This window comes from Argopecten irradians, chromosome 4, assembly GCF_041381155.1.
Source record: "Argopecten irradians isolate NY chromosome 4, Ai_NY, whole genome shotgun sequence".
In the NCBI taxonomy this organism is placed as follows: Eukaryota; Metazoa; Mollusca; class Bivalvia; order Pectinida; family Pectinidae; genus Argopecten; species Argopecten irradians.
The window spans coordinates 14,486,689-14,511,001 of record NC_091137.1 but is presented as its reverse complement, the minus strand read 5'-3'; the positions used below and the strand labels follow the sequence as shown (position 1 = coordinate 14,511,001).

Genomic DNA, 24,313 nt, shown 5'->3' with positions numbered 1-24,313 from the left:
CCGTCATATCAGGTTGCCCTGCATCGTTTAATAGAGGAGGAATAGAGTTGGTAGAGTCCGAGGTTTTTAATAGTCTCCGAATAATTTTCCAGTAGTTTCTAGGGTTCGAATCCGAGTGACGATCAAAAATGCCATTAATATCCGAATAAAAATTTTCTTTGATCTGCTTTTTATAATTGTTTACATGATTACGTTGTTTCCGAAAGTTAGCAAGAGTTAATGTTGTTCGATGTCGTTTCAAAATCTTTAAAAGTTTGTCTCGTTTTCTTAAATCTCGTCTAACCACGGCTTGTCATTAGGCCGAATAGTAATGGTTTTAGTTGGTATGCACTCCCCAGCTTTTTCTAGAAATTTGTCAAGTTCTTAATTAAATATATAAATATATTTACAATAAGGAAATTATATCAAACGGCACAAAAATAAATGAGAAAATTGCAACGCTTTAATCAAGAATTGTATTTAAAGCAGTTCAAATTCCTTGTGACGTCACAAATTCCTATCCAGTATTACTCATCTTGTACCTGTGTGGAATTACTGAAGCATGACGAATCAAGCTTACAGCGGACCAAGATTCCCATGTGTACAGTTACCTAAGACAAGCGTTTATGAGACTCGGTCAAGGTGTAGCGTTTTTACCTGTACTGTAATGGCGCACCTGGTAGTTTTGAAGATGACCTACTTTGGATAATTTTCACCTGATTACGGCTATAGAAACGAATATATATAACAAACAAGTATATTTAATGCCAAAGAGGGTAAGTTATTTGCAAATCGTTTACTTACCTGTACACAAAAACATCGTTATCCACCTGAGTCTAAAAAGTAGGAAGTAAACAATCGATTCAAAACAGGAGACATTGTCACCATGAGTCTGAAAGGTGTTGATTCCTTGGATGAAATTCCGTGGATTTTCCGAGTGGGCTTCATTCTATTACTTGTGTCCTGCCTTTTCCATGTGATTGGACTCGGAAGTGCCCATTGGGCCCTGACCGCCACAGATGAGTACGGCACAGTGGAGTTTGCTGGACTCTGGGAGAAATGTGCAGATTTGAATCTGGGAGGAGATGAGGCCGACTTCCAATGCCAAGGATTCGTCTGGGAAGATGTCCAGGTCTCTCGTAAGTCTCAATTCAAAAGTATACAAGGGTATATTGGCCTCGGCTGATATTGTTAAACCTTTATATGTTGTCTAAAAATAACTAAAGCATATCAGAAGTACTAAACAATAACAATTCCTATATATGCTTATGCAAAATAATGAAAAGTAACATTAGGCCTGCCCTATCTGTATCGCTAGTTTGAGAAACAGTACTAATAAGTACCGGGCTAGTTTTAATTTCTAAAATTTCACATTGCACATTTTACATATTGAATAAAAAATAATGCCTTTTTAATACATTCAATCCTTGTTCTTTTCAAATCCTTTTTAGTGTTAATGTCACAGGAGAGTAAATTTTAGGCAAGAAATAGAACTAACCTGGATTTTTTTGGTATTGAATTAAACAACTATTAAATTTAAAACATGTTTACTCATCCATTTGATGACATGCAGAATTTTATTAATTTACAAATTCTGTACTGAAGTGGAAAAAAAAAAAGAGATTATGAACCTCTACTTTATTTTTTACACAGACTGGTTCCGGACCATACAAACGATGCAGTCAATGAGTTTTATCGGAATGCTTGTGGTTGCTGCACTTGCTGCTATGTACATGTTTGTACCTGACCTGAGAGGGTATTCCACACTCCGATACATCTCCATCTTCCTCCTCTTCCTGGCAGGTGAGTTAAAAAGCGTACAGATAAACAGCACTATATCTGGTGGGCTCTAATATAACATCTTAGTGGGCTATACCGAATTTTACAAACTGTACAGGGTAAATCTCATTTTGGGTCATACTCAGGCAATATTTAAACAATAAGTCACCTCTATCAAGACTATTTTAATGTCATTTTGGTTTTCATCATCAACTAAAGAAGTTATACTGAACCTAAGAAGGTTAAATACTCTTAATTGTTTTACAAATTTGATTCTCAATATTAAAAAAGGAAGCAAGGAGATTATGATACAGCATGTTGGGTGAATATCTATAAAAATTGTTTAAGTCAATGACCTTGACCTTAGTTCATAATAAAGGGGTCAAAGAGTTTATACTAAGTACAGCTCAGTATTGGGACAATAGTATGTTGGAGGTCTATCAAGATTGTATTGCTAAAGCATTAACTTAAACAAAATCAATGTCCGACTTGACATTCAAAACTACCAAGGTAGTCCATCTATTGGCTATTAAAATCTCAGACAAGGTAGTTACTTAACAGTAACACTGATTGTAGGTCTGTGGTTTTCCACTGGGTAATCTGGTCTCAACAATAGAATAAATTTGGCATATTTTTATGTGCTTATCTATCAACCATCTATGTTAGATATAATTTTGTTAGTATTTGGTATCTAATGATTTGTCCTTCACTTGACAGGAATCTTTATTGTGACAACATGTATTGTGTTTGGATCACTGAAAGACGTCCAGAAAGCGAGAACCATGCCTAACTCGTACGTCAAACTGTCCTGGAGTTTTGTACTGGCATTATTGGCTGGCATCCTTGACTTTGTCGTTGCTGTTATCTTCATCATTGGAGGGGAGAGGAACGATTAGATAATTTAATATTTGTAGAACTTGGAGGAGAGAGGAATGATTAGATAATTTAATATTTGTAGAACTACTACTAGCTAGTGTGTTTTGGAGAAAAGATGATAGGGGAAAAAGAGACCAAAAAATCTGTTAAATATATATCAAAGTTTTTTTTGCATAAATAAAATCCAGACATGAAAAACATATTTGTGTAGATAATTTCAAAAACCTTTTTAATGATTATTTTGAGTGCTTAATATATAAACTCACAACAGCCAGGGGTTACAGTCACCATACCCCTTAGCTTGCTCGGATGGAACCTTACAACAATAACATGTTTTTCTCCAAAGTACATTTGATTCAATATACATACCCCCCGGTAATCAAGTTTCATACATGGAAAAAGATAACCTTTTCAAGTATTATATTGACATTTCCCATCACTACTTCTTAGATATAGACACAATTCTTTATGTCAACACTTACATATTTTCTAGTCAAAGGTCATCCAAAAAAAGAAATCTTTTCTGGTATTGCATATTTTTCTTCAAACCATTATAACCAACTAGCATTGAGAGAAAGTTAAGCCAATTACCATCTGTATTGAAAATTTAAAAAATGCTGATTTTTTTAGACAGCATACTATATCTTTGCAGACGATTGACCTAAAGCATCCAAATATTTTGTGTAGATAAAAATTTGGATCATTAATTTTTGGTGCATACTTTTGATTGGCTGTGTTGTTCTACAAAAAAGTGTCAATAATTTTTTATCAATCTGAATAATTCATTATGTCTTTCATTTTTAATTTGACTGGCATTGATCCATTTAAATATCATTTCTTTATCCATGACGTTTTCTAAGGAATTATATAAATGTATCAGATATCAATATTGTCTTTAAAGAATTCATTGAATGAAATGATTAAACAATAGCATTCAAAACATTATTTCATCCTTTATTATTTTTTTTTTATTTCTCTCCAAAGATCACATGTTCAAATCTCATTGTTATCTACCGTATCTATTTTGATTAATATATTTTCTCAATTATTCAGAAAAAGGACCTTGCCATACACTACTTGTATCAAACCTTCATTAATCTTGATCATCCTATTGTGTAGATTTTCAAATTACTATCAGAGGGAAAAATATCTCATCATTTGAATTATAATTACCCATCATCTTTGTTAATTAATTCTATTGCAATTATTTTTTGTAATTTTGATAATAAGATTGTGAATCATAAGTTTTATTCATGATTGTGTATAGTGTACATATATAATTAACATTCAATTTGTATATATATCAATATATTCACAACAGAATTTATTTTTGTACTGAAACAAAATTTTTCATTACTTAGATTTACCAATTCATCAAAACTTTTATATTTTATTTTCTTTTTCTGTTGCCAGTATTGTATAATTTAAAAATATACAAAGATAAAAAAATTACGTTTTAAATTAGACTGATGGAGATGAATCATTGTTTCCACAGTGGAATAGATAATTATTAACTTCCCAACGTTAAATAAAAAAGAATATGTGATAATTTATTTAAGTTTGCTAATTTTCTTGAGAAAAAATAACAGGTATATTATGGTACTAAAATTAAGCTGGCTATTCAATTTCTTATTAAAAATATACAATATTAATAACGAAGAAAAGCGATTCTGCAGATTTCATTTGTACATTTCATTATCAATATCATAAGTCTATTATTAATATTATACACCAGCAGCAAAGAGATACTTTAAACTACAGTTGCTATTTGTAACATGCATTATAATGAAAAGGAAATGTAATCTAGATGTATTAAAATGTTGGTAATTAGAAATGGACTCGAGGATCAAAGATGCAGGAGGTTGTAGTTTTGTTTCATACCTTTCAATAATAAATCACCTTGTTACTAAGATTTTTTGTTCGTAACAATTTGATTTATTCATTCTCCATGTGATTAAAATCAGCTTTTATTACAAGTGTACAGATAACTTTTAATACCAGAATCCTTAGTGATATCTCTTTCAGTACTAAGTTTTTGACATAAGTACATAAGGGCATTGGTTGTTCCTATCAATATCATTGTATGATATTGTTGACCAAATGATATTACAGGTTTTTATCTTCGAACTTCTTCTTTTCCATACAAAATAGACACGTGCAGATCATGAGCCTTAGGTCTATTCACTTTAATCAAAGTGGTGTGATTTTAATACTGTAAATTCAACTTGTTCATGGTTAACTGATTTTATTTTTTTTAGTGAAAATGTTTGATAATTGAAGGTACGTTTAAAAATAACTTTTCAAAAGTTTTGTAATATTATTACCGCAGATAATTTACCATAACAAATTAAATAATTATTATATCATTGGTTTTTTTTTCATGAAAGAAAAGTTTTAGCAGCCAATCAGTTATTCTTTATCTTAGAATTGAAAATAATGTACAAATTCTACTAATACTTGCTGATTCTGCCATACAGGCATTTAGTTAACTGCTGAAGTACATTATAGATGTGAAGAAGAATATATACATGTATATCTATATACTCCGACAACTATGCATCGTAATCCTAGGAAATAGATTGTCTTGTTTGAATTATCTCCCTTTGTGTAGATTTTGTACATAGTTTTTTCATTGATTTACCATATGTATTTTATGTAAAATTGTTATGTAACAAACAATAAAGAAAAGATTTAAGATAAAGTGTCAAGTTTTGGTTGTCATTGATAGAATTTATTTATCCATTATAATTACTACCTTGTTCTAGTGTCTTGAAAAATAGACATGAAGTATTGTAATTACAATATTAGAATATTTTCTTAAGTTTGTATTAGTGATAACCATTAACAAAATTCTTTCATTCTATATGATCCTTCAACTTGAGAATTTTAAGAATTCCATGTTCTTGTAATAATTAGATGAAACAAAATTTTAATGATATCATCACATTTATTGCACTTTAATATATACAGTCAGTATGTACAAGTGTGTATGTAACAAAATGAAAACAATACTTTCTCCACTTGACATGATTAAGTGTTATCATAGCACCCATAAGCTAACAATAATTCATTCTTATCTATCTAGTGATGAACCGAACAGACCCTAAAATGTACATCAGTCTAAGTAAGCACTATTAACAATAAGAAATGATGAAATGTCGATGTTTCTTCACAAATATATATCCCCTTTTCTTTTCATGTTTTTTTTTTTTTTTTAAGATTTAGGGAGATAAAATTCTCCATTTCGTTGACCAGGATTAAATAACATGTTTTATTATACATTCTAACACTTGTGGAAGATGTTTGTTTTGGTTCATGCATTATTGTTCTCCTAAGAATTGGAATGAATTCCAATAGTATGTTATAACATGTCACCAATGTATGAATAAAGTATTACTAGTCCGTTCTCTCCGGAAAGTCAGCACTATAATACTATCAATTGTATAATCCAAGACAGCTGCTTACCACCATTTTGGTCCCAATGTGGTCTATGCACAACTACCAAGGTACCACAGATATGGTACATAATTATCAAGCCTATAAAAAGATATGGGATATTTGTTTTGATAGACACATAGATATCTATATTTGATAGGAAGACAGGTACAAAACAATAGTATATAAAACACTGTTCTGATTTGGCAAGCATTCATGTTGATATTTCTTTATATCACCTCAATTACCATTTGTTGTTGGAGTAATTGTCTACAGGTAAAACGAAAGTAGATTTTTGTTTTTCTTCTCATGGGCATGCATGAGATTCTAGAAATGAAAAATTGGGACTATACTGTTGTATGTAAACTGGTTACATCGGTTCATAATGACACATTTTATTTTCCCACATTTTCATCATTCTTGCTGCCAGAATCCTCCTCCATATCCTGTTCCTCTTCATCCTAAAATATATCATACACATTATTTAATAGATATTTTATAATGAAAATATCTACATTAATCAAGAAAGCAAGTTACCTCCCCTTATTACTAGACCATCTTTATATATCAAAATGAAAGCAAATTAAAATTGTAGTAAGTTATTTCCCTCATTAATGGCATATCCACACAAGCGATAAAGAAAGTATTATCCCCTTAAAACAAAAATAATGTTGTCCAAATTAAGAAAGAAAGTTATTGACACAACAGAGCAAACCATCCACGCCAATTTCATATTGGGAGCTTAACAAAAATTATCTCCCCTTATAACAACGTATTGGTGCACATATCTTTGAATCCATCTCCAAATGTATATTCGAACTAAGTATTATAATGGTTTGATAGAAGCGTTAGATGTACCGAGTTATCTGTAGGGTCACAGGCCTCACAATGCCAGGAGTATCCACGCTGTTTGGGTGATTTTTTAGCTGGTGGATCCAAACATCCAAAGTGGTAGCTCAGCTTGCACTCATCACAACTGTCAAATATTTACATATGAAATTAACATTTTCTTCTCTTTCTAGCTGACATATAACTAACAGCAAAATAACACATGAATGTAATATTTAAAAAAATTCTACAAAAATGTGTTTAAATACTTAAATACATGTTATACATGCATTTGATCAGACATTTGGGAAGAATGAAAGAAAGCTTGAGAAACCATCATATAAGAACTGTACACACCATCTCCAAAGGTTTCTTTAATTAAAATATCATAGACCGTTACACACATTCCCGGGAGCCTATTGTACCCTATATCGCATTACACTGTGTACCTGACAGTGTTGCTATAGTCCCCCAGACCGTTGCACATGTCACACATTCCTGGGGACCTATCTGTACCCTATATCACACTACACTGTGTACCTGACAGTGTTGGTATAGTCCCCCAGACCGTTACACACGACACACATTCCCGGGAGCCTATCTGTACCCTATATCACACTACACTGTGTACCTGACAGTGTTGGTATAGTCCCCCAGACCGTTACACACGACACACATTCCCGGGAGTCTATCTGTACCCTATATCACACTACACTGTGTACCTGACAGTGTTGCTATAGTCCCCCAGACCGTTACACACACGACACACATTCCTGGGGGCCTATCTGTACCCTATATCACACTACACTGTGTACCTGACAGTGTTGGTATAGTCCCCCAGACTGTTACACACACACACATTCCGGGGAGCCTATCTGTACCCTATATCACACTACACTGTGTACCTGACAGTGTTGGTATAGTCCCCCAGACTGTTACACACACACACATTCCCGGGAGTCTATCTGTACCCTATATCACACTACACTGTGTACCTGACAGTGTTGGTATAGTCCCCCAGACCGTTACACACGACACACATTCCCGGGAGCCTATCTGTACCCTATATCACACTACACTGTGTACCTGACAGTGTTGGTATAGTCCCCCAGACCGTTACACACGACACACATTCCTGGGAGCCTATCTGTACCCTATATCACACTACACTGTGTACCTGACAGTGTTGGTATAGTCCCCCAGACTGTTACACACGACACACATTCCTGGGAGCCTATCTGTACCCTATATCACACTACACTGTGTACCTGACAGTGTTGGTATAGTCCCCCAGACCGTTACACACAGACACACATTCCTGGGAGCCTATCTGTACCCTATATCACACTACACTGTGTACCTGACAGTGTTGGTATAGTCCCCCAGACCGTTACACACGACACACATTCCTGGGAGTCTATCTGTACCCTATATCACACTACACTGTGTACCTGACAGTGTTGGTATAGTCCCCCAGACCGTTACACACGACACACATTCCTGGGAGCCTATCTGTACCCTATATCACACTACACTGTGTACCTGACAGTGTTGGTATAGTCCCCCAGACCGTTACACACGACACACATTCCTGGGAGTCTATCTGTACCCTATATCACACTACACTGTGTACCTGACAGTGTTGGTATAGTCCCCCAGACTGTTACACACGACACACATTCCCGGGAGCCTATCTGTACCCTATATCACACTACACTGTGTACCTGACAGTGTTGGTATAGTCCCCCAGACCGTTACACACGACACACATTCCTGGGAGTCTATCTGTACCCTACATCACACTACACTGTGTACCTGACAGTGTTGGTATAGTCCCCCAGACCGTTACACACGACACACATTCCTGGGAGCCTATCTGTACCCTATATCACACTACACTGTGTACCTGACAGTGTTGGTATAGTCCCCCAGACCGTTACACACGACACACATTCCCGGGAGTCTATCTGTACCCTACATCACACTACACTGTGTACCTGACAGTGTTGGTATAGTCCCCCAGACCATTACACACGACACACATTCCCGGGAGTCTATCTGTACCCTATATCACACTACACTGTATACCTGACAGTGTTGGTATAGTCCCCCAGACCGTTACACACGACACACATTCCCGGGAGTCTATCTGTACCTATATCACACTCCACTAACACTGTGTACCTGACAGTGTTGTATAGTCCCCCAGACCGTTACACACGACACACACATTCCCGGGAGTCTATCTGTACCCTATATCACACTACACTGTGTACCTGACAGTGTTGGTATAGTCCCCCAGACCGTTACACACGACACACATTCCCGGGAGCCTATCTGTACCCTATATCACACTACACTGTGTACCTGACAGTGTTGGTATAGTCCAGAGTCCCCCAGACCGTTACCACACGACACACATTCCCGGGAGCCTATCTGTACCCTATATCACACTACACTGTGTACCTGACAGTGTTGGTATAGTCCCCCAGACCGTTACACACGACACACATTCCCGGGAGTCTATCTGTACCCTATATCACACTACACTGTGTACCTGACAGTGTTGGTATAGTCCCCCAGACCGTTACACACGACACACATTCCTGGGAGCTATCTGTACCCTATATCACACTACACTGTGTACCTGACAGTGTTGGTATAGTCCCCCAGACTGTTACACACGACACACATTCCCGGGAGCCTATCTGTACCCTATATCACACTACACTGTGTACCTGACAGTGTTGGTATAGTCCCCCAGACCGTTACACACGACACACATTCCCGGGAGTCTATCTGTACCCTATATCACACTACACTGTATACCTGACAGTGTTGGTATAGTCCCCCAGACCATTACACACGACACACATTCCCGGGAGTCTATCTGTACCCTATATCACACTACACTGTGTACCTGACAGTGTTGGTATAGTCCCCCAGACCGTTACACACGACACACATTCCCGGGAGTCTATCTGTACCCTATATCACACTACACTGTGTACCTGACAGTGTTGGTATAGTCCCCCAGACCGTTACACACACGACACACATTCCCGGGAGTCTATCTGTACCCTATATCACACTACACTGTGTACCTGACAGTGTTGGTATAGTCCCCCAGACCATTACACACGACACACATTCCCGGGAGTCTATCTGTACCCTATATCACACTACACTGTGTACCTGACAGTGTTGGTATAGTCCCCCAGACCGTTACACACGACACACATTCCCGGGAGCCTATCTGTACCCTATATCACACTACACTGTGTACCTGACAGTGTTGGTATAGTCCCCCAGACCGTTACACACGACACACATTCCCGGGAGTCTATCTGTACCCTACATCACACTACACTGTGTACCTGACAGTGTTGGTATAGTCCCCCAGACCGTTACACACGACACACATTCCTGGGGAGTCTATCTGTACCCTATATCACACTACACTGTGTACCTGACAGTGTTGGTATAGTCCCCCAGACCGTTACACACGGACACATTCCTGGGAGTTATCTGTACCCTACATCACACTACACTGTACACTGTACCTGACAGTGTTGGTATAGTCCCCCAGACCGTTACACACGACACACATTCCCGGGAGTCTATCTGTACCCTATATCACACTACACTGTGTACCTGACAGTGTTGGTATAGTCCCCCAGACCGTTACACACGACACACATTCCTGGGAGTCTATCTGTACCCTATATCACACTACACTGTGTACCTGACAGTGTTGGTATAGTCCCCCAGACCGTTACACACGACACACATTCCCGGGAGTCTATCTGTACCCTATATCACACTACACTGTGTACCTGACAGTGTTGGTATAGTCCCCCAGACTGTTACACACGACACACATTCCCGGGAGTCTATCTGTACCCTACATCACACTACACTGTGTGTACCTGACAGTGTTGGTATAGTCCCCCAGACCGTTACACACGACACACATTCCCGGGAGCCTATCTGTACCCTATATCACACTACACTGTGTACCTGACAGTGTTGGTATAGTCCCCCAGACTGTTACACACGACACACATTCCCGGGAGTCTATCTGTACCCTATATCACACTACACTGTGTACCTGACAGTGTTGGTATAGTCCCCCAGACCGTTACACACGCACACATTCCTGGGGAGCCTATCTGTACCCTATATCACACTACACTGTGTACCTGACAGTGTTGGTATAGTCCCCCAGACCGTTACACACGACACACATTCCCGGGAGTCTATCTGTACCCTATATCACACTACACTGTGTACCTGACAGTGTTGGTATAGTCCCCCAGACCGTTACACACGACACACATTCCTGGGAGCCTATCTGTACCCTATATCACACTACACTGTGTACCTGACAGTGTTGTATAGTCCCCCAGACCGTTACACACGACACACATTCCCGGGAGTCTATCTGTACCCTATATCACACTACACTGTGTACCTGACAGTGTTGGTATAGTCCCCCAGACCGTTACACACGACACACATTCCTGGGAGTCTATCTGTACCCTATATCACACTACACTGTGTACCTGACAGTGTTGGTATAGTCCCCCAGACCGTTACACACGACACACATTCCTGGGAGTCTATCTGTACCCTATATCACACTACACTGTGTACCTGACAGTGTTGGTATAGTCCCCCAGACCGTTACACACGACACACATTCCCGGGAGTCTATCTGTACCCTATATCACACTACACTGTGTACCTGACAGTGTTGGTATAGTCCCCCAGACCATTACACACGACACACATTCCCGGGAGTCTATCTGTACCCTATATCACACTACACTGTGTACCTGACAGTGTTGGTATAGTCCCCCAGACCGTTACACACGACACACATTCCTGGGAGCCTATCTGTACCCTATATCACACTACATTGTGTACCTGACAGTGTTGGTAAAGTCCCCCAGACTGTTACACACGACACACATTCCTGGGAGCCTATCTTTATCCTATATCACACTACACTATGTACCTGACAGTGTTGGTAAAGTCCCCCAGACCGTTACATACGGCACACATTAACTCCTCGCGGGACTGTTCCTCTTTCCCTCCCCGCTGTTTCTTGGATGGAGGTGGCTGGCCCAGTTTGATTAATGTGTCAGGTGTTGGTTCAGTCTACAGCATTCAAATGAAAAAATAGATAATTACAAATCAATACTTTTTTATGTTGAGGTATTCAATGTACAAGGTATATTTAATTTGAGTCAATTTTAATTCATTTCATAATTTGCAGCCCATCAGTACAAATGAGTGTAGATAGGATACATAAACATTTACATATAGATAGATAACTCAACAATTTTTTATGGTAAAGAGATTTTCATTAATACTTTAGTAGTATCATAAAGAAGTAGATATGATAGGACCAGTCTTTGGCCTTAATTTTTCAGGCTGAAAAATATTAACTCTGATCCACATCAATTTCACTTCAATAAATACACTCATACTTGCCATTCATCAAAACATAACTTTGTATAACCATGTACACGATGTGCTCCACCTATGACGTCATCAAATTGATGATTTTCCTCTTTTCGCCAAATTTTGTTAAAAATTCATTATCTTTAGGTTAGAAAAGGCTTGAAATGGATTTGGCCGCCACATTCGAGCAACTTTATATTTTGCATGGATATGCGTAAATACATGATACACAACGTGTGAAAATATCTTTCTGCTCCACGAAGGCGGCCACATTCATTTTTAGAGAAAACCACTCAAAAAGTATGATTTTTCAAGGGTTTTTGTGAAAAATGGCAGGAAACTGCATGTTGATGACGTCATAGTGAACATAATTGGCACATGTGGGATATTTTCAGGATGTAATGTGTTAACAAATGTATTCAACTGTTATATGGCAAAGTATGTTGTTCTTTACTGGAGAATTAATTTTGGGGCCATATTCGAGTCTTAACGTACCTTCTCCTTTATCTTAAAATTTACTCAACATTGTAAATCTTTTAAATTGGTTGAGTTTACTGTTGACTGTTTTACTGTATCGCTCACCTGGTTTGTAATGCCAAGTAATGTAATTAAAACAAGAGGCCCAGAGGGCCTGTATCGCTCACCTGGTTTGTAATGCCTAGGAATGTTCTGAATTCAAGTTCATTGTTTCTTTTCTGAATTCCCTTATTAGGCCCCATCTTTCTGCTCCAGGGGGTCAAAGCCAAAATTTATACAAATTCTGTTAACCCCAAGGATGTTTCTGGGCCAAATTTGGTTAAAATCCAAGCAGAACTATATGACTATTAGCGATTTACAGTATTTACCTCTATTTCCCCTATTGGGCCCCGCCCCTCCTGCCCCCAGGGGGTCAGAGCCAAAATTTATACAATTTCCTGTTCTCTTTCCCCCAAGGATGTTTCTGGTCAAATTTAGTTACAATCCATGCAGAAATCTAGGACCAAATTTGGCCACAAACATCCTTGGCGAAAGGGGAACAGAACTTGTATAAAATTTGCTCGACCTGGGGCAGGAGGGGCGGGCCAAATAGGGAAATAAGATAACCTCTATTTCCCCTATTGGGCCCCGCCCCTCCTGCCCCCGGGGGGTCAGAGCATAAATTTATACAAGTTCTGTTCCCCTTCTGCCAAGGATGTTTGTGGCCAAATTTGGTTACAATCCATGCAGAACTCTAGGAAAAGTAGCGATTTAAAGGATTTACCTCTATTTCCCCTATTGGGCCCCACCCCTCTTGCCCCCAGGGGATCAGAGCCAAAATTCATACAAGTTCTGTTCCCCTTCCTCCAAGGATGTTTCTGGTCAAATTTGGTTACAATCCATGCAGAACTCTAGGACAAGTAGCAATTTATAAGATTACCTCTATTTCCCCTATTGGGCCCCGCCCCTCCTGCCCCCAGGGGTCAGAGCCAAAATTTATACAAGTTCTGTTCCCCTTTCGCCAAGGATGTTTGTGGCCAAATTTGGTTACAATCCATGCAGAACTCTAGGACAAGTAGCGATTTATAGGATTTACCTCTATTTCCCCTATTGTGCCCCGCCCCTCCTGCCCCCGGGGGGTCAGAGCCAAAATTTTTACAAGTTCTGTCCCCCTTCCCCCAAGGATGTTTGTGGCAAAATTTGGTTACAATCCATGCAGAACTCTAGAACAAGTAGCGTTTTATAGGATTTACCTCTATTTCCCTTATTGGGCTCTGCCCCTCCTGCCCCCAGGGGGTCAGAGCCAAAATTTACATAAGTTCTGTTCCCCTTCCACTAAGGATGTTTGTGGCCAAATTTGGTTACAATCCATGCAGAACTCTAGGACAAGTAGCGATTTATAGGATTTACCTTTATTTTCCCTATTGGGCCCCGCCCCTCCTGCCCCGGGGAGTCAGAGCCAAAATTTATACAAGTTCTGTTCCCCTTCTCTCAAGGATGTTTGTGGCCAAATTTGGTTACAATCCATGCAGAACTCTATGACTAGTAGCGATTTAAAGGAAATGTTGACGGATGGACGACGGACGGACGGATGACGGACGCCGCGCCATGACATAAGCTCACCGGCCCGTCGGGCCAGGTGAGCTAAAAAACATGTGTAGGAATGAAATATAACAAAGTTAGGAACAAAATTTCTACCACAATAGGCGGTGTTATTCAACTCTCAGGACATGGAATAAACACTGCCGCTGTTGATTAACAATTTGTTTATACCACACGTGGTATAAACTCTGTACGCACTCTGATTGGCTGACATGGTGAACTTTAACCGAACTACTTCTTTCCCTGTGTCACGTCATCATTGTCAACGTCATCAATAATCAAATGACGTCATTCTATGTTTTGATGGCTGCTTGACGTCCAAAACTGCTGTTGGAAAGCGTATGCGCCATGGTCATTGTGTCAAAATATGTGACGTTTTCATACATGTTAAATTGACCTTTAGTACTAATTATATATCTTGCCGGACAAGGATTTTACTGTTGAGTTTCATAGTTTTAACGTGTATTAAACAAACTTGATCTTGACGGTAATGGCTTGATGATTATCTGGCGGGAAATAGACGATGCCGTGTCATGCGAATGCTTTTACATGTATACATGTAGTATGACATTGAGTTTTATTTTCTGGAAGCAATTTTGAAGATTTGAACTCAATAAGACGTTAAATGAGTATTATTTGACCCTAAAGATGTTCCCAACAAGGACATAGTCATTCAGATCCCCTGCCAATGGAGAGCTAAATCAATTAATGCATTAATTTTATATGCTAGTAAGAGTATAGGGAAAGTATTTTAAAACCCAACTGCAATTGAAGAATATATACAAAACATATTTATGGTTTTTTTAACAAAGTGAAACCAACTTTGAAAACATTTGCTTCTTTGAAAAATACCAGAACTGATCTTAGCTTTAACAAAGTTCAGCAGCTAACAGTGCGATTTTTTATTTGTTTTAAACAGCGACGAGTTACATAGGAATTAAGTGAATGTTCATAGTAATTGAGTTTGATATATCTGAGTTTTACTGCATGCATATTAAATAAAAAGTAAAGCATAATACAAAATTAGAAGTCCTACATCAAATGTGTCTATGAAGTTTCATGGAAATACCTCTGCTGGTTTTAGAGTTGTGCTCCGGAAACCATTCTTACACAAAAATCTGCCATTTTCAGCAATGTTTCCATGGTTACAGAAAAAAGAACAAAAAGTGAAAACCTTAAAATAGCAAAAGGCACTACTAGACCATAAGAACAATGTGTCTATGAAGTTTCATGGAAATATCTCTGCTGGTTTTAGAGTTGTACTCCGGAAACGATTCTTACACAAAAATCTGCTATTTTCAGCAATGTTTCCATGGTTACAGAAAAAAGTACAAAAAGTGAAAACCTAAAAATAGCAAAAGGCACTACTAGACCATAAGAACAATGTGTCTATGAAGTTTCATGGAAATATCTCTTCTGGTTTTAGAGTTGTGCTCCGGAAACGATTCTTACACAAAAATCTGCCATTTTCAGCAATGTTTCCATGGTTACAGAAAAAAGAACAAAAAGTGAAAAACCTTAAAATAGCAAAAGGCACTACTAGACCATAAGAACAATGTGTCTATGAAGTTTCATGGAAATATCTCTGCTGGTTTTAGAGTTGTGCTCCGGAAACGATTCTTACACAAAAATCTGCCATTTTCAGCAATGTTTCCATGGTTACAGAAAAAAGTACAAAAAGTGAAAACCTTAAAATAGCAAAAGGCACTACTAGACCATAAGAACAATGTGTCTATGAAGTTTCATGGAAATATCTCTTCTGGTTTTAGAGTTGTGCTCCGGAAACGATTCTTACACAAAAATCTGCTATTTTCAGCAATGTTTCATGATTACGGAAAAAATGGAAAAAATGAAAACCTAAAAATAGCAAAAGGCACTACAAGACCATAAGACCAATGTGTCTATGAAGTTTCGTGGAAATATCTCTTCTGGTTTTAGAGTTATGCTTCAGAAACGAACCTGGTACAAAAATATGATATTTTCAGCAATGTTTCCATGGTTACAGAAAAAATGGAAAAAATGAAAACCTAAAAATAGCAAAAGGCACTACTAGACCATAAGACCAATGTGTGTATGAAGTTTCGTGGAAATATCTCTACTGGTTTTAGAGTTATGCTCCGGAAACCATTCGTACGGACGGACAGACGGAACCCATTTGTATATCCCCCGCCAACTTTGTTGGGCGGGGGATAAATATTACTACACCTTATTTGCATATTTCGGTAAATACATGTTACCGTATCCCTGCCGTATTTCTATCGGCTAAAACCGAATATTATTGTGTTAGAAACAGGTTACACTATTCATGGTTGTTGAATATTGAATTTATTCCACACTCGTAAGTTATTTTTTAAAAGTTACAAAAGACACTCGCTAAAGCTCATGTCTTTTGTAACTTTTAAAAAATAACACACTCATTTGGAATAAATTCAATATTCAACAACCACTTTCAATATTCAACAACCACTCATTGTGTAACCTCTATATAACAAAGGACTAATCGATAACTAGATTTTCTGTGGTTTAAATAATTACGGACGTCAATGTAGATTTTAGGCCTGGATCACAAACGGTGCTGTTTGGGGCCTGCATGCATGACTTCTGCTACATGTACATACTGAAATATCTTTCAGGTAAATCAGCAAAATGTGTGCTTTTCCTAGAAATTTTCTACTTTATGTCACTTATGTCAGATATGTATCGGTACTGAAACTGATTTTTACCGATTTGAACTCAAATAATTCGAATGCACGTTTTTTCTGAAGCTTATTTTTGGGGAAATGGGCGTGTTTATAGAAATGGGTCAACCAATAAAAACAAGCGCTGCATTCCCAGAATAAACCTACAGTCGTGTGTATAGATGCACAGGTAACTAGTCCATCCACATAAGGAAGTAATGCAGCCATGCCTTTCAAATCCCGAGCCGACAGTAATAATTGAATTAAGTTGAGTCAGTTATTTAAGTTTCTCACAAATTGAGCCCCTTAGACACAGTGGTTTTCGACTTATTACCAATAGGTACCTTTACATTAGATCCCCCTGTATCTGCTTGGTCCACACTAGGTTTACTGGTAGTAGGACTGTTTACTGATGATAAATCATCCTTGTTCACTTTCTTCTTCTGTCTCCCTTTCTTGGCACCGCCTTTCACGTACTTTGGTAACTAAACATGTGTAATGAAAAATGATATAAAGTAAACCACAAAATTATTGATAAGAATTAATAGATTTTAGCATTCTGAACACAAAGTAAAAGCATAATATTTTTAACAAACTTAGTAGAACTCATGCCAGCATGCTACAGACAAATTGTTGTGTGTCTAAGCCTTTCATTATCAAATTTATCTTGTTCAAAGATTTCCTCATATTTGATACCTTTCACCTTGAATAAAGGTCAAAGTCATTCATTTGCCATATGAACAAACTTGATAGTGCTTCATACCAGTATGCTATTGTTTATTGAGAAGGTTTTTGCCTTTTTGACTCATGTAACCTTGAATGAAAGTTAAGGTCATTTGTTTGAATAAACATGGTCTCTTAGACTCATACATAAGTTCTTTAAGAACTCTGCATTAGCATAATTATTTGACTCCAGTGATGGGTAATTTGTTTGAACAAATTTTGTAGCATTTCATACCAGCACAACTACAGACCAAATATGGTTCTATGGGGTATTTAGAACAAGATGAAAATGTGAACATGTAACATTATCTTACAACAATGGTCACCGCTAGTCAAAAGGATATCTCAATAAGTGAACTGGGATCGGAAAATCCAGTCAAAGACATACATATATTTCACTAAACATGAATTTATATCTTCACTACAGACAGCACCTTTCTTCTGTCAGTTTTTCATACCTTTTCAAATTCGTATTTAAGGTCAGGTGACCACTTGAAGGGCTCTTTGATTTTCTCTCTGAGTCTGCGTGGAGCATTCATGTCCTCTTTACTGCCCTCCTCTGGGCCACTACTCGAGTGATCACACTCTGAACATTGCCTGGGGAAATGGTAATGTAACAAATCAATATGGACACAAAAGAATACTCTTTACTATGCATACATGGCAAGCATAAAGTAGATCATAGAATGCACATGATGTTATCCAAATAGAATTATCATTGATTCAGAAATGACACCATTTCCTAATTAATAATAACAAGCAATGTGTGATCCAATTTGTCCCATTCTACCACTCACACTAGGCCTTAGTTTACTTTATGAACTATGTTGTTATCTGCTAAGTTGAAAACTCCATACAAACTAATAGACCACTTACCAGCCCATGAGCTTGGTTTTCTTCGGCATGCGAGTGAGTGGGGGATCCAGACAGCCAAGGTGATAGTACTTTTTACACAGGTCACACCGGACCAGCAGGTGTGGGTTACATGACTTTTTACATATAGCACACCTGTCAGGTAAGGAAGCTCATTAACAACACTAATCTTACATAGTAAACTTACATCAGCACACCTGTCAGGTAAGGAAGCTAATTAACAACACTAATCTTACATAGTAAACTTACATACAGCACACCTGTCAGGTAAGGAAGCTAATTAACAACACTAATCTTACATAGTAAACTTACAAACATACATCAGCACACCTGTCAGGTAAGGAAGCTCATTAACAACACTAATCTTACATAGTAAACTTACATACAGCACACCTGTCAGGTAAGGAAGCTAATTAACAACACTAATCTTACATAGTAAACTTACATACAGCACACCTGTCAGGTAAGGAAGCTAATTAACAACAATCTTACATAGTAAACTTAATACAGCACACCTGTCAGGTAAGGAAAACAAATTAACAACACTAATCTTACATAGTAAACTTACAAACAGCACACCTGTCAGGTAAGGAAGCTAATTAACAACACTAATCTTACATAGTAAACTTACATACAGCACACCTGTCAGGTAAGGAAGCTAATTAACAACACTAATCTTACATAGTAAACTTACATACAGCACACCTGTCAGGTAAGGAAGCTAATTAACAACACTAATCTTACATAGTAAACTTACATACAGCACACCTGTCAGGTAAGGAAGCTCATTAACAACACTAATCTTACATAGTAAACTTACATACAGCACACCTGTCAGGTAAGGAAGCTAATTAACAACACTAATCTTACATAGTAAACTTACATACAGCACACCTGTCAGGTAAGGAAGCTCATTAACAACACTAATCTTACATAGTAAACTTACATACAGCACACCTGTCAGGTAAGGAAGCTAATTAACAACACTAATCTTACATAGTAAACTACACAGCACACTTACATAACAGCACATACACTGTCAGGTAAGGAAGCTCAATTAACAACACTAATCTTACATAGTAAACTTACATACAGCACACCTGTCAGGTAAGGAAGCTAATTAACAACACTAATCTTACATAGTAAACTTACATACAGCACACCTGTCAGGTAAGGAAGCTAATTAACAACACTAATCTTACATAGTAAACTAACATACAACACACCTGTCAGGTAAGGAAGCTAATAAACAACTGCTATACATGCCATCTACTGTCATACCATGATGATTTCTAAAAAGGATGTTCCAAGTTCAGCAAGAAAATGGCCATTTTGTTGATATCATCACATCCTACAGCACCAGTATATTGTATTAGATATACCAATACTACTTCTTTTATAGTTATACAACATACACTCTAAGCCTCTATAAGATAACTACCATGTTATCCTGAACTCTCCCCAAAGGAAGGTTAATAATTTTTACTCACTGGTTAATGATAGCTGGTGGTGACACACATGGCACACTATCTTGCCTTGTAGGAGGTTTGACTGGGGTGCGCTTGGTGCTGAACATCTCGGGCATGGTCAGCGGCTGGAGGCAGGATATCAATATTTCAACATGTTTAGATCATCGCCTTTATCAGATGAAACATACTTTTCAATTATTAATACCTTATCTCATTTTACAAAGGCAACAAAAAATGCAGCGAATTTCATACAAATCAGTGGATCCAGAAAGAATTCATACAAATCTGTTTCCTTATCACACATTTAAATATATGCAAAGAAGACCACTCTACCCAATGCTGATTTCTCACCTTGACAGTCATATCTGTAAGTGTACTATAAATGTTGGTTCCCTCCAGTTTCAGTTGCTGTGAATGGTCCTTCAACTGGTCAATATCAGCAAGCAGCTGAAGCAACAGAAGCAGAAGAAAGATCATCAAATTATACAAATCTTTTTCCTGGAAATATATTGAATTTCTAGGAAAGGTCCTTCAAATGGTATTAGCAAACAGATATTTTCAATATGTTTATGCTTTTTATGGTATATCACACGGAAGCATACCGCCAACACTGTCCAACAGACAAACCCTTTGTCCCACTCCCTTTATGCTGAGCGATGAGCAGGAGCAGAAACTACCACTTTAATAGACTTTTATAATCTTTCCCTAACTCAAGGATAGGACAGAAAAATCTCTACCCAAGGAGGAGATTCACAACTATCTAACCTGAGGCTTGCTGAGGGTTAGACTGTCCTGAATCATCTCTGAGGGTAGAGATTTCCCTGTCCTACTCTCTATATAGGTGATCCTTTTTCTGCCCCTGTAATTACCCAAAGTTGTTAAAAGCTACTACATTAAAACCCCGTTATATTGCCACCTTCTGTTTCCCTAGAATTTGACGATATATCAAGTTTGGGGGTATATCAGATTTGTAACCCATGATTAACTAATCATGCTGTGACCTACTAAAGTCGGTTCTATGGTGTTGTGCTGAAACAGATCTTCTAGTCAGTCTGTGTACTGTAGGGCCACTATGTATTTTGCAATATAAAAAGTTCCAAAATTAAACTGATATCAAAGTTAATTTCAATAGTAGTCATTCAATAGATATGTCAGCTTTATGTGAGTAAAACATGAAAACTGAACTCGTTTGTGTTACCAAGTATCGTGCCGTAACAGGCGATTTGTCATTTCTCAATGACGTAAGCGAATTTCTTTGCAAACACCTAAGCGGCAACTGGAACAACCGGACAAGTTACCGAAGCGGCTATATTATAAAAAGTGCTTACTTCTATGAAATACCATTTGTTTTTACTTTAATAATGAGATATGCCATTTCATTTCTTGAATTATCAACGTTTCAAATACAACACAAATCATTAATTATTTGAAAATTAAAGGAATGGGGTGATGTATTTAAAACTAACACATGAAACTAAACCGGCAAATCATGGCTAACGTAGCTAGTCTTCAGTACATGAGCACTAAGAATAAAAACTATTGAATAGCAGATAAAAACACGGCTCCTATATGCATATTTGGAAGTTTAAGTATATACGACCTACATACAGGAAATCAAAAAGATAAGAATACAAACATTGTTAATTATAAAGAGGCATGGTTCCACTCGTGATATCGGCCCGTTTCGCCTTAGTATAAGGCTTAGAGGTGACAATTTTCAAACAAATGTTAGACTGAAAATATATGTCAAATATGCGCGGTTTATACTTTCCATCTAATATAAATGATCTAAAATGTATTTGGGAAAAAGCAGTCTGTGCATGTGCACTGAAACATGTGTCCCTATTAACAGAATTTGGAGATATGAACGAGGTCATTATAGTGTTATTTTAATCATTTGTTCCACGAATGTGATAGCGGATGGCGGTAGGCGGGTTTGGCGGTATAACAGGTGTATTTGTATGGAGGGAATTCCGTTCTGAATAAATTCAAGGCAATAAGCGGGTTTGTCGGTAAAACAGGTAGCGATATTACAGGTTTTTACTTTATACGCAATTAAAAAAAGACCCAAGAATAATAATAATTCAACTTGAAAATTTCTATTACCGGTATACTGTGTCAAAAACTTGTTGCACTGTGACAAACAAAAATCTAAATCATTTTGAAATATTCAGAGTCACAGAAATACAATTATATTTATGAAAACCAGTTAAATTTTTACAGAGTGGAATTCTGATTGCCATGATCATTAAGTCAAAGTTCAGCACGCAAGTGAAGCACAAGCTGGAGTACGCATATGATATTGATTGTCCAATTGGACTGTACAGGTTAATTTATATTTTCATATGACGTTTTACAACTTCCGGTTTATCATTGTGTATATGTTCTACCCATGCAAGCTTTCTTGCCCTGGGTAAGACAGAGAAATCTTACCCTCACCGAGAGTGCAGATATCTCAGTCCGATGTGGTAGAATATGATATGTTTCAACCAGCCTACCTCACAGGGGCAAGCACTCAACCAAAGGCCAAAGTGAGTCTGTGTCAAGAGACACAAAGGGGAAACAGAAAGTTAGTTAGGAAGAAGAAAAGATAAGATCCAAATCTGAGTCACCTTTTACGATTATGCAATAAATTTAGCAGTTACAATTCTAACTCCTACCCACAGGGCAGGTTCATGAAAAGAAATGGAAAGTATACCGTATGTTGGTTTAAAGTATATAACATTTCAGTAATAAAAGGGACTATGAGCCTTGATATATTATATTACCAGTGTTCATGCACAGATACCACACAACATGATAATCATCCACAGGACACAACCCCCCCAATAATCCCTGACATATTCAAACACATGTTTAATACCAGGTCATACTATTGTCATAGGACGTCCTCCTGCCACCCTCTCCCCTTAGATTTATTTATATCTACCTGGTCATACAATTGTCATAGGACGTCATCCTGCCACCCTCCCCCCCAGATTTATATATATCTACCTGTTCATACTATTGTCATAGGACGTCCTCCTGCCACCCTCTCCCCCAGATTTATATATATCTACCTGGTCATACTATTGTCATAGGACGTCCTCCTGCCACCCTCTCCCCCAGATTTATATATATCTACCTGGTCATACTATTGTCATAGGACATCCTCCTGCCACCCTCTCCCCCAGATTTATATATATCTACCTGGTCATACTATTGTCATAGGACATCCTCCTGCCACCCTCTCCCCCAGATTTATATATATCTACCTGGTCATACTATTGTCATAGGACGTCCTCCTGCCACCCTCTCCCCCAGATTTATATATATCTACCTGGTCATACTATTGTCATAGGACATCCTCCTGCCACCTCTCCCCCAGATTTATATATATCTACCTGGTCATACTATTGTCATAGGACGTCCTCCTGCCACCCTCTCCCCAGATTTATATATAAAGACCTCCTCCCACCTCTCCCCAAGATTTATATATATATCTACCTGGTCATACTATTGTCATAGGACATCCTCCTGCCACCCTCTCCCCCAGATTTATATATATCTACCTGGTCATACTATTGTCATAGGACGTCCTCCTGCCACCCTCTCCCCCAGATTTATATATATCTACCTGGTCATACTATTGTCATAGGACGTCCTCCTGCCACCCTCTCCCCCAGATTTATATATATCTACCTGGTCATACTATTGTCATAGGACGTCCTCCTGCCACCCTCTCCCCCAGATTTATATATATCTACCTGGTCATACTATTGTCATAGGACATCCTCCTGCCACCCTCTCCCCCAGATTTATATATATCTACCTGGTCATACTATTGTCATAGGACATCCTCCTGCCACCCTCTCCCCCAGATTTATATATATCTACCTGGTCATACTATTGTCATAGGACGTCCTCCTGCCACCCTCTCCCCCAGATTTATATATATCTACCTGGTCATACTATTGTCATAGGACGTCCTCCTGCCACCCTCTCCCCCAGATTTATATATATCTACCTGGTCATACTATTGTCATAGGACATCCTCCTGCCACCCTCTCCCCCAGATTTATATATATCTACCTGGTCATACTATTGTCATAGGACGTCCTCCTGCCACCCTCTCTCCCCAAGATTTATATATATCTACCTGGTCAT

The 24,313-nt window shown here is 38.0% G+C and overlaps 2 protein-coding genes across 2 annotated transcripts in view; one reads left to right on the top strand and one right to left on the bottom strand.

Moving 5' to 3' along the window:
• The first annotated feature begins 609 nt into the window (after positions 1–609).
• Positions 610–5,335, top strand: LOC138320697 (uncharacterized). The gene is made up of 3 exons (XM_069263865.1): positions 610–1,118; positions 1,633–1,782; positions 2,476–5,335. Exons 1-3 carry the CDS (start codon positions 866–868, stop codon positions 2,652–2,654), a joined length of 582 nt encoding a protein of 193 aa, XP_069119966.1. The 5' UTR covers positions 610–865; the 3' UTR covers positions 2,655–5,335.
• Positions 5,336–5,561: 226 nt separating this feature from the next.
• LOC138322112 (PHD finger protein 14-like) overlaps positions 5,562–24,313 on the bottom strand; it is a 39,756-nt gene continuing 21,004 nt past the window's right edge. The window contains exons 14-21 of the mRNA XM_069266171.1: positions 20,519–20,665; positions 20,189–20,292; positions 18,702–18,833; positions 18,284–18,422; positions 17,447–17,587; positions 11,918–12,060; positions 6,928–7,045; positions 5,562–6,530 (exon numbers count right to left, since the gene is read on the bottom strand). Coding sequence (XP_069122272.1) covers positions 6,465–6,530; positions 6,928–7,045; positions 11,918–12,060; positions 17,447–17,587; positions 18,284–18,422; positions 18,702–18,833; positions 20,189–20,292; positions 20,519–20,665 — 990 coding nt within the window. The 3' untranslated portion in view covers positions 5,562–6,464. The remainder of the gene's footprint in view (positions 6,531–6,927; positions 7,046–11,917; positions 12,061–17,446; positions 17,588–18,283; positions 18,423–18,701; positions 18,834–20,188; positions 20,293–20,518; positions 20,666–24,313) is intronic.

Excerpts from the sequence above, each read along its gene's own strand:
- LOC138320697 (XM_069263865.1), top strand. The coding sequence starts at position 866 with ATGAGTCTGAAAGGTGTTGATTCCTTGGATGAAATTCCGTGGATTTTC. Across the intron at positions 1,119-1,632 it reads GGAAGATGTCCAGGTCTCTC|ACTGGTTCCGGACCATACAA; the intron begins GTAAGTCTCAAT and ends TTTTTTACACAG. Across the intron at positions 1,783-2,475 it reads CTTCCTCCTCTTCCTGGCAG|GAATCTTTATTGTGACAACA; the intron begins GTGAGTTAAAAA and ends TTCACTTGACAG.